Raw genomic sequence first — 10,909 nt, 5'->3', positions numbered from 1 at the left:
AATCGATACTTGCGACAGCACAGCCGCCATCACCTCGCTCACCTCGGCGTCCACAGCCGGCTCGGCCTTGGTCGGAGCGGCCTCTTCCTCTGGCATAGTCTCCATGGGTATACCCTCTACTTTTGTAGCGTTCATGCTAGTCCCGGTTGGTTCTACCTCAGAGTTCAGTACCAGTATATCATTGTCTTTAGTTTTCTCAACAGCAACGGCTAAGTGAATGTCATTGCTGCAGTCATTTATTGCAGCGATGATTGAGGCATCGACAAACTTCGAAATTGTACTGCTCATCATAGCTTCAAGCATTGCTCGATCAGAATCACTCTTGAACAAGGGGGAAGCTAGGAGCTTGGCAGTACATTCTACAGCAGATGGAATCCCATTTGTTGCGGTGCGTTCTCCAAAAACTTGATTTTCACTGCCAGCATTTTCGACGCCATCACCAATGATTTGGGAGCTCTCAATTTCTCCATCACGATTATCTGTTGACTCATCCAGTTCTGGTTTCATTGAAACTGTCGCTACAAGTCCCTCAAGTGTACTCTCCACGGCAGCCTTCATCGCCTGAACCTCCATATCATCTGCAACCACTGCCTCCACCAAATCCTTCAACGCACCACTCAAAACACATTTCACTCCACGTTCCACTCGTTTCCGAGCTTGCATCCCACGTAATACCCGATTGATCATCGCAGCAGCTACAACGATCGTATTAAACCCTTTCACGCACAAATACCTCCGTATCTGCGCCTGAATTTCCGCTGCTGCTTTGTCTTTCCGGCTTCGTGCCATTCTCGCCAAGAACCCCCGCATAACTGACTGCAGCAACACCAAACGGATCTTCTTGATAGCATATTTCGCACGCTCATTGCGACAACGCCACGCACTTTGGATCTGTACCACCGAGGCAAGAGCCATTTTCTTGCGCGTCCGTGTAAGCCCGCCTCGCCAAACAGCTTGGGTCTGTCGAATCATTCGAAGTGTTTGTTCATACTGAGCTTTCTGATGATGCATGCGCAGTGTGCTCTGTATCCGGATCGCCGCGTTTTTCTTTCGTCTGACAACTCGAAGCCGCATAAGTGCTCGTTTCCACGATTTCTACGATAAAGAAACAGTGAGCTACTGTCAACAAGGCCAAAATATCTCTCATTTCTGCTCCGTACCTGAATTTTCACTGCAGCTCTCCGGCGAACACCGAACGTTCTCGCTTCCTCAAGGACGCGCTCTTTGTGAGTATTGTATTTCGCCCCCAACGAGTGAGAGTAGATTTTGTCTGGTACAGTCCGTAGATGTGAAGTCCTTGTGGCTCCAGGCGAGAGGGTCTGTCCAGATAATGCAGTTGGGGCCTCAGCTGTGGTAGTTGGCCGCTTGACGGTTCTTGCACGCGGTGATGATAATCTTGATGCTGACATTGAAGTGGTTGGCCGTCGAGACTTTGGCGGCATTGGACTAATATCTTCAGACTCGGGATGATGCCCTTCACGGGTCAATATTCGTCTTGTTCGAGGACTCGATACATCTCCTGGTGTATCAAGAGATGTCTTCTGTGAGCTCGGCGGTAATGGGCGTTTATTGCCAGTGTCTAACGTGGGACGAACGGGGGCCGTTGGTCGAGTACTCTGTGGTACAGTCACGGGTGCTGTAGCGGTCTTGGTGCTCCTGTGGAAAAGGAAATTCTCTCGCATTACCTTGTAGGTTTCCAGAATACGTAAGACCACAGGGTGTGTTTGTGGGAGGTAGTGAACGCCGACTTCCATGGCGCTTGCGAGTGCGTCGCGCGTTTGGTCAGGCATGTTTAAGTTCGCCCATTCGATGGCCAAGTTGTGCAATGTTGCAGCTTTCATTGTGTAAAACACCTCAGCAGCTTGTGGATTCTCGTTAGCTGATCGCTGAGACTCGGCCACTGTGAGGCACGCAGTGTACATGAAGCCAGCCTTGGCAGCTTCTTGCAATAATCCATGTAGGCAGGCTTGTAAGAAGTACGCGATAGGAAAACGATCACTGGATGCGAGCTTGTCGTTGATTCGCACAGCCTTCTCCGCTGCCTGTAGTGCCGCCTGGTATTTCTTTTGCTTCTTGTAGTAATTCGCCACATTCTGATAAACCGCAGCACGCTGAATATGCTTTTTACAATATTGGAGACCGTCCCGGGCAGTCAATTCCTCGGCTTTCTTGAGTAACTACGACGAAATGTTTGTCAACGTTGGTAAAGAATTTTTGAGTGTGTAGACGTACCAGAAATGCCGTATTATCTCCCCCTGCTGCCGTTTTCCGTGCTCCACACAAACAAAGCGCTACGAGTTGCACACAGCGAATCTCGTAGTCGATGCGTAGCCACTTCAGCTCATCCGTCATTACACCAGGTGCTTCCTCTCGCTTTTGCATACATCGAAGCTGAAATTTTGCAAAAAAAGAAAAAGCAAGTCAATTAAAGACAAGTACTTCGGTGTGCAATTACAACATACCAGCATTTTAGCTGCCTGCTCGTAGGTGTGCAAGGCATCCATGAAGCGATTGCTGCGTTCAAGTTGCACAGAGAGGTTGTCTGCGCGCTTAATATTCTCCATCACATTGCTGCCAAACATCGAAGCCTATCAAACATATCCTGTCAGATTTATTATCCTCATCTCCTTGCTTTCAGCATACTTACACTAATTTGTGCATATTGCATGCTATCTAGCGGAGGAGGTCGCACAATCTGCTGGTCGCCTGTACAGATTAAATTAAAACTTTTGTAAGTTTTATCATAACAGAGGCAACCATCATCGTTACCTTCATCGGGTGCGAGCCAGATACAACGTAGTTTCTTCTTGTCTCTCAGATCCAATGAACGCATTGAATCCAATCCTCCTCGTGCTGGAGCGACGGGACTCGTGAATAAATACTTGGGTGCTGGTGGAGCAGTTGTGGCACCCCACGCTACGTTTCTTGAAGATGCAGGGTCAGTGGACGCTCGTTCATCTGCAACTGAAGACCCTGCCACATCTGGAAGAGAGTCTGATGTCACGGGTTTCTCTAGACGCCGTCGCATCTCCAGGCTTCAACGCTGAGCAGGGGAACGCAAAATGAAGCGTTGGGCTCTTAGCAGTCGCCGGTTTCGCTGTCTGGGCTTGGCACTTGAATCCCCCTGCGAAACCAACATGACCAGCCAGTGCTTGTGCTACGAGCTTCCTAGAAAAACACTTTTCAATTAGTTAGTATAGTTAATGGGGCTAAAGTTACATCCTCTAGACACGGCCTGGTTCAATTCGCCAAAAGTTGATATCGTTGTACGCCTCATCAGCGAGACTCCGTGCACGCACTTGCGATGCAACCGCTTCCGATACCAGATGCTCTTCGTCCTCAATCATTGACACTCTAGACGTTGTGCTGAGGTTGCTTGGTACCGAGTGAAGTGTCGGTACAATAAGCTGCAAGCTATTCTGACGGGAGATTGGGACTTGTGTCGTTGGGGAGTAGATGGGCGGGAACATTGAGTCCATACGATCCAGTAGACTTGTGTAAGATTCATGGAATCCCATCAGTGACCGGTGTCGTAAACTACCGTCGGTAGGGTCCACAACGAACACTTTTCCTGAGAACACACCCACTTGAGTGAACACTACACTGTCGGTTTGCGTAGTGCCGAACGCCGCGTAGAACGGGTTTACTTCCCGCGGGAAGAGGGAACGCAGGGCACCCAATGCAGCGATCTTAAAGTCTTCCGCGTCAATCATCTCGTTGCTATAGGCTAGCAACCGATCAGGCGAAAGCAATACCGGTCCCATTGGAAGTGCAATTTCTCCATCCTCAGTGCTGTTGTGTAGTAGTGCGTGAATCAAATTGGCCTGTGATAGACCGAGACAAGTGACGTACACGACTCGATAGCCATTCCGTGCCAGCTTCGAGTAGAATTCTACTGCTCCTGGGTGCATTGCAGCTGGATCTCGGCGCTTAAACATGCGGCCAGTGGCTGCACTACTGGAAATGGCTCCATCGATCTGAGCGATGACCACTTTTGCCGTCACTGGCCACAGATACAACTTGGCCGTCACACGAGCCAATTCGCCCGAATCGTGCGATCGCAATACAAACGCGATGTCATTCATCCCCACACAGAGCCCCATATCAACTAACTCTTGTTGTGATGGCTTCAAGCTTTTCTTGAAGTACGGTTCACTCGTAATGCTGGCCGTATCTTGTGTCGACCCGCCATCGTCGCTTAAAACTTCGTGTAGAGGCTCCAATGTACGGCAGTGTGTCGAACGCGAAAGGCTAGAACCAGCAATATGGAGGTTTTCGTGAGTTTTCGATGCATTTTCCATTCTGGCGTCGAGTGTATCCTCCATTTTCACGTCGTTTAATGATGTACCAACGGGTAAATGCTGCGAGTACGGGAACAGAACGCGAGAGACTAGATATGCCTGCATCTTTTCATCGTACGATGATATTTTCCCACGCACGAAGAACCGCAAGTCCGGGTTGGACAAAATCTTGGTAGCGTTGGCACGGAAAAAGTCAAACGTGACAATATGTTCCGAGAAGATCTGATGCACTTCCTCCTCCGTCTCCGCTTCGTCCAGCAAATGGCCGCATAGGGACATCGATGGATGATCGTAATAGTCGACATCTTCAGCAGCTGCTGTGGTTTCGATATCCACTGCATCAAAATATACGGAGGCACTTTTAACCATACTCGGCAACTCATCGTCGGCTTCATCCTCAGGCCGCATACTCGGCAGGGCACCCCATCCCCACGTCAACCGATCGCTTGACTCATTTCTATTCACGTTGATCAGTTCCAGTGGCATTTCGTCGGTATTTCCCTCGTCTTCAGGTTTCAGAGGCCCAGAGGTAGCAAATGTGTCATTTTGCAATATTTCTTCAGCGTCGCCAATGCTGCTGAGTGGACTGGGCAAAGGAGAGGCCAGATAATCCTTCTCGTCAATGGGTTCCTGTACCTGGTGGACAAAATACGCCTCCCCAGCGGCGCCGAGTTTCATGCGCACGCCGTCCACGGCCTGGCCGTTCACCTCCAGTGTGACCTGCTGCTTGTCTTCGCGCTTAAACTTGCCGAAATGCACGTGGAACGGCGAGCAGCGCAGCGATCCGTCGGGCTGCTGCACCGCCACGACGTCGATGGCGCCCGAGCCAGAGTCCTGGTGGAACACGTTGCTCACATAGTCCTTGACCGAGTAGATGACGTTCATTCTCGACAAAAAGGCAACTTCAACTTTCGAGTGCAGAGTGAATGTGGCAGCAACGCGGCAGGATGCGGAATGGCAAAGAGTTGGTGGTTGGAGCAAGAAGGTTCCTGGTCAAAATTCAGTCGTGTGGTTGTAGTGTAGAGATTCGGCTCGATTCTCAGATGAACCGCCGGGTAACGATAAAATAAATGGCTTGTCAACCGAGATCCGATCGGCGTCTTTAGCGGCGTCCAGGCAAATGAATAAGTGAGCGTCGGGAGAGTCCTGCAACGATGACGGCGAATTGGCTAGTGGCAGCTGGTCGGGGCTTGGCTCACGCAAAAAACGCACAAATTTCGCATGCAAACCAAACCAGTTTTTGCCCAAATTCAATGTCATTCACCGAGATTCAAGGCAGCGTCACCAAGAGAGGAAGATGTCTATTACGGGCAGCGAGCTCGTACCAAATCTTGTCGACGTGAATGACTCATTCAATGAGGTCCACTCGTTGCCAACGTGGCACGGCAACTGTTGTTTCAGCCTGAACTCCGACTTCCTAGTTTTAGCGGCGTATCATACACTTTTTCGTCAGTGAACTCGCCCTAAAAATACTCGATCCCAGGATAAATTTGTCTGCGTGTTCGGGAGGCCAATGCGATGTGCACTCATTTCATCAGGTGGCCGACCGATGACACGGTGCAGAAGAGAACGAGGCGCTCCCTCTGCGCCGAAACACGCCTCCGTTCGACAGCGACGACAAGACGCAGACTGTCAGAAGAGTATCCGTGCTGTCTGTCCATCGTGTGTACGCTGCTTGGTTCTGCAAGTCCCGCATTGGCTTAGTGACGTAACGATGATTGAGTGGACGACGCTGCACGTAGCACCGCAGGACAGGCGTCACGGATGTCGTCAAACCGGACCGGCTTGCATTGTTTTCCTACGAAACCGCGACCGTTGTCAGATTTCATAATATAGTGAAGTCGTGGATGGAGCTGAATGCGAGCAACCTCGTACCGAGCTTCATTGTTGCTCAAAATCAACAGATTTGACGCTACTTTGAAGTTGCTGTTTGTCGAGAAAGCAAGGACGAGAACAACAATTTCGTAATGGGATGTGCCATTTCATAGATTCCCTAATGTACTGAGCCTCTTCAACCAGTGTCTCCCGATGACCTGAGCTTGAACCAGGTTCGTAGCATCAGCTGAGCCTTTTCCTCCGACGTCATCATCGCCCTCTTTATAGAGGGGTGGCATCGTGCAGCCCTCGTCGCTCTTCCTCGAACTCGAGCATGCTCTGCGATCTCGTTTCCTCCACGCTCTTGGCGTGGTTATACGATCGCTTGATCAGCGTAATATCCGGCGGCACATAAGATCCTGCTTCGCCACTGGCAACAGCTTTTGGTGGCACGCACGGCACAAACTCAAAGTACGACGCGTCCCCGCGAAGGCTCACGTCTACCAGCAAACCGTCGTCGCGAGTTCCAATATACCTGCGGTGCTGGTTCATACTATTCAAGTGACCACCGGACGAGTATTCCCATCGCATGCCGGACGTTCCGCGCAGACAGTTGGCCTTCTTCATTCGTAAATCTCGGAAGCACGAGAACGTCGAGCGGCTGAACATGTAGCGACCCGATTCTTCATGGTAGAATGCCACCTTTACGCAGTTGTATTGCTTTGAATAACATTCGAGTCGGAAGGCTGTGCGTCCACACGTCTCCGGGTTATCCCCCTGGGGGACAACGTCCACGTGAAGTCCGTCGTCCATTATCCGGGCGTACTTGTTGCCTTGAACACGCAAATACACTTTCGATCCTGATAATCTGAGCACATTATTCACCACTGTACGCGATACTGCCTTGATTTCTTCAATCTCCTTCTCCATAGCATCCACGTCCTCCTTCGTAACTCGCTTCTCGAATGGCACACGGCCACTGACTTTGGTAAGTATCTGTTTGGACCACTGCTGTCCGGTCTTACACCAATGTGCAGCGTGCTCGCAGTTCTGAGTGAAGATATTGAAGTCGCCCTTGCCTAGGCCAAGAAGAAATTTGCACCGTGCCAATACGACTTCAGGCAGATCCGATTTGCCTCGATGCACTTCGCCCCACTTGGATAGAAAATCTCGGAACGCCGATGTGTGATATTCCACGAGACGAAGGTCGCTCAGACTGCGGTTGTACAGGAATTCCTCGAGTGTGGAGATGCGGAAGCACGAGTCCGCTTGAGCTTCCTTGTATCCTTGCAGCGGACTCCATACGTGGCATACACGGATGTCCTCGGGCCGGTCACTCGAGGCCCACACGATGCCGTGGTGCTGGTACGAAAACGGCCAGCGACTGTAGTCCCAGATGCAGATGTGGTCACCCGGACGCAGCGACGAGATGTTCTGAACACGCGTGTACACGCCGCCCATGGTTTTGTAGCCCCGATCTGCGCTCGTGCTCGCAAATTCTTGTCTGCCGCTGGTGGTGTCGATAGTCCCGCGCGGAAACGGAAGGGATTGGACAACTTGCCGAGTAAGTACACCTGTCGCAGAGGCCAGATTTTGCTAGAGAGGAATCGACACGAGGAATGCACTACGCAAATACTCGATAAACTCCGGAATAAGGTCCAAAAGTGAGTGGCAAGTGCACAGTAAGCGGAAGAATGGTCAAGTGGATATTATTTGTGCTTTGTCTGCTGCATGAACGATATGAATCTCTCGAAATAGCAACTGACAACCGAGTGCGAGCTGACGATCGATGTCTCGACGTGCTTGGCGTCGTTGACAACGACTCGCGTTGCATCCGTCCGATAGCGTTGGGTTGAGTCAACCGCGCACAGGATAGCCAGGAACGCGAGTATTTTGTCGGCAGCTCACGTCACACGCCTGTCCTCGTTGCGGGTAATCGACGTCTTCAAGAAGGAGGCTGCGAACTCGACGTGACGGGGCCAGTTTGCATGTTGATGAAATCTTTTGCCGATTTTGAGAGCCATTAGAGAGGAGTTTCCGTTAGTTGGACTTGTCCAGGTCAAGCGAGGGTGGTAAATTTTGGCAATAGTTGGTGGCCGATTGAAAACTCGGCGGGCTAATCCATTCCAAACGTGGACTATTTCGGCTGAGAAGCTGTCCATCCAGAACAATGTGCGGCCATGAAGACCATTGTGCTCGGCGCAGTCATTTGTCAAAGTGCTCGTCGCTGCGGCAGATTTGATCGCTTCAACGTGAGTTTTCAGGGCAAGAACGTCAAGTTTTCGAAGCTGGTCCTCGAACGGAATATTCCCGTGTCCTGGTGTGAGAGTTTGCGAGCACCATTGACGACCAGTCTTGCACCAACGCGCAGCATGCTCGCAGTTCTGTGTGATCGGGTGGTAGTCGCCACGTCCGTGGCCAAGCAGCAATCTACAGCAAGATGTCAGGTCGGTCGGCCTTGCACCAGAACAGCTTGGTGCCATCATACTCGACAACTCGTAACTCGTCGACACTGCGGTGGTAAATGAACTGCTTCAGCGTCGATACTCGGAAGTTCGAGTCGCTTTGCGCCTGTCGAAAGCCTTCCAGCGGCGTCCACACGTGACAAACTGGGATATCTTCAACAGTGTCGCTGGATTTCCAAACAATACCGTGGTGCTGGTACGAAAATGGCCAGTGCGTGCGGTCCCGAATGAAAACGTGGTCTCCGGGACGCAGCGCTTCGATTTCCACCGCACGCGAGTTTGCATTACCCATAACAGCGGAAGAATAAATGCTGAGATGCCTAGAAACTTAAAAAAAAAAAAAAAAAGAAGGTGGCAATCAAGCGCGTTTCTTCAAGTCGGATGCAAGATTACTCCCGTCATCGACCGTATCCATCATCGACACAAAAATGATGTCTTGATGATAACAGGCCGCTGAGTTTCGGTGGGATTGAATCTGCGTAATCGAATATGGAAGACAGGTTTCTTCGAGAACAGATTAAATAACTTCATGAACCTTGCATTCATTTTACTCCATGCAACGATCTGCTATCGATCGGCAAGACGACGAGTTCGAAGCTCTGTCGATAAATTAAGGAGAGCAGCTTGGTTCTCCACCACTGGTTGAATACAATCTGGTGCCCATGCCAGACGCTCAGTACAAAGCTACATGCTAAAACTACAAGTCTGCCGTGTTGTAGCGCACGTGCTGTGTAGAACAGAATTCCTGGTCACCAACCTGTACGAAGAGGTTAGGCCGGGACTGTATCTCTCGGTAGCCGTGGAAAAACGCCACGCTTTCACAGGTGACCACGTTTCAAAGCGCGACAATACCCGCTCGACTTCGGTCTCGTTCGAAGGAGGACGAGTCCTGATGATTCTGAAATCCATCATACAGACTCGACGAGAGTTGGCAGCGCTGCCACTGCTGCTGCTCGTTCCGTCGTGGGGGTCGTAGTGGAGGATGTGGGCGACGACTTAGTGAGCTCGGCCGCCTTATAGTCCCGCATGCTCTGCGATTCTGTGTACTGGATGGACTTTTCGTGGTTGTACGTACGCGTAACCTGGTGAATATCCGGTGGCGTGTAGGCCTCAGCAGCACCTTCACAGGCCACAAACTCGACGCGTACGGCGTCTCCACGCATACTCACATCCAGCAGCAAACCGTCGTCCCGTGCACCCACGTACCGTCTGTGCTGGTTCATACTGCGAAGATATCCCAGCGAGGAATATTCCCACGTCAGTCCTGACTTGCCACGGACACCCAGGGGCTCCTTCATCCGTAAATCACGGAAGCAGCTTAGCGTTGAACGACTGAACATGTAGCAGCCCGTGTCTTCATGGAAGAAGCGCACGCGAATGCTGTTGTATCCTCTGGCGTAGCATTCAAGGCGAAAGGCCGTCCGTCCGCACGTTGTCGGGTCGTCTCCTTGCGGCACGATGCCAACAGTTCCATCCGCCTGTACCTGCACGTAGTGATTGCCCTTAACTCTCAGAAACACGTTGGAGCCTGAGAGTTTGAGCACGTTACTGACTACACAGCGTGAGATCTCCTTGATCTCCTCCACTTGCTTTACGAGCGCGTCCACGTCCTCCTTCACGAGTCGTTTCTCGAATGGTACACGGCCTTTTACCTTGGTAAGTGTCTGTTTACACCACTGCTCGCCAGTCATGCACCAATGCGCCGCGTGCTCGCAATTCTGTGTGAAAATATTAAAGTCTCCTCGTCCCAGGCCTAGTAGAAACTTGCAGCGCGCTAAGACAACCTCAGGTAAATCGGCTTTGCTGAGATGCACTTCGCCCCATCTTGACAGCACTTCTCGCAACCCGGACGTGTGGTATTCAACGAGGCGAAGGTGTTTCTGCTTGCGGTTATCCAGGAATTCCTCGAGTGTTGAGATGCGAAAACACGAGTCGGCCTGTGCTTCCTGGAAACCCTCGAGTGGACTCCATACGTGACACACGCGGATATCAGCGGCTGTAGCACCTGAAGCCCATACGATGCCGTGGTGCTGGTATGAAATGGGCCAGCGACTGAAGTCCCAGATACACACGTGATCGCCCGGCCGCAGCGACGCCACGTTCAGCACACGAGTGTATACGCCGCCCATACCGGTCGATTGATTGCTCTGTTCACGGACGAGTTGATGCGCCCTGGAGCAGAGATTAAAAAAAATGGAAATGCGATGGTCAACAGGTTGAGACCACTGAATGCACTCCAACGGCGTCCTTGCGACTGTAGGGGAAAGCGAAAGTGACAGCGATGCACTAAAATGCGGATGGTGCTGTTGTCTGACTTGCTAGTGTGGC

The 10,909-nt window shown here is 51.3% G+C and overlaps 6 protein-coding genes across 6 annotated transcripts; 1 reads left to right on the top strand and 5 right to left on the bottom strand.

The window, feature by feature from the left end:
- Positions 1-209: 209 nt before the first annotated feature.
- PPTG_13657 (hypothetical protein) lies at positions 210-3,028 on the bottom strand (the record flags this gene model as incomplete). Its single annotated transcript, XM_008910021.1, has 7 exons — positions 210-226; positions 357-1,095; positions 1,161-2,177; positions 2,233-2,391; positions 2,463-2,588; positions 2,648-2,706; positions 2,770-3,028. 7 exons carry the CDS (start codon positions 3,026-3,028, stop codon positions 210-212), a joined length of 2,376 nt encoding a protein of 791 aa, XP_008908269.1.
- A 196-nt stretch (positions 3,029-3,224) lies between these two features.
- Positions 3,225-5,186, bottom strand: PPTG_13656 (hypothetical protein; the record flags this gene model as incomplete). Its single annotated transcript, XM_008910020.1, has 1 exon — positions 3,225-5,186. The coding sequence occupies one exon, from the start codon at positions 5,184-5,186 to the stop codon at positions 3,225-3,227; it is 1,962 nt and encodes a 653-aa protein (XP_008908268.1).
- A 384-nt stretch (positions 5,187-5,570) lies between these two features.
- PPTG_23351 (hypothetical protein) lies at positions 5,571-6,278 on the top strand. Its single transcript, XM_008910019.1, has one exon. The coding sequence runs from the start codon at positions 5,815-5,817 to the stop codon at positions 6,130-6,132; it is 318 nt and encodes a 105-aa protein (XP_008908267.1). The 5' UTR covers positions 5,571-5,814; the 3' UTR covers positions 6,133-6,278.
- Positions 6,262-7,798, bottom strand: PPTG_13655 (hypothetical protein). The gene has a single exon (XM_008910018.1). The coding sequence runs from the start codon at positions 7,575-7,577 to the stop codon at positions 6,399-6,401; it is 1,179 nt and encodes a 392-aa protein (XP_008908266.1). The 5' UTR covers positions 7,578-7,798; the 3' UTR covers positions 6,262-6,398.
- Positions 7,792-8,887, bottom strand: PPTG_13654 (hypothetical protein). The gene has a single exon (XM_008910017.1). It carries the CDS (start codon positions 8,600-8,602, stop codon positions 8,021-8,023), a length of 582 nt encoding a protein of 193 aa, XP_008908265.1. The 5' UTR covers positions 8,603-8,887; the 3' UTR covers positions 7,792-8,020.
- A 211-nt stretch (positions 8,888-9,098) lies between these two features.
- On the bottom strand, positions 9,099-10,846 carry PPTG_13653 (hypothetical protein). Its single transcript, XM_008910016.1, has one exon. It carries the CDS (start codon positions 10,708-10,710, stop codon positions 9,490-9,492), a length of 1,221 nt encoding a protein of 406 aa, XP_008908264.1. The 5' UTR covers positions 10,711-10,846; the 3' UTR covers positions 9,099-9,489.
- Positions 10,847-10,909: the final 63 nt, after the last annotated feature.

Source organism: Phytophthora parasitica (genome assembly GCF_000247585.1).
Source record: "Phytophthora parasitica INRA-310 unplaced genomic scaffold supercont2.36, whole genome shotgun sequence".
In the NCBI taxonomy this organism is placed as follows: domain Eukaryota; phylum Oomycota; class Peronosporomycetes; order Peronosporales; family Peronosporaceae; genus Phytophthora; species Phytophthora nicotianae.
Note: the sequence above shows the minus strand (reverse complement) of the source record. Positions and strands in the feature narration are given on the sequence as shown.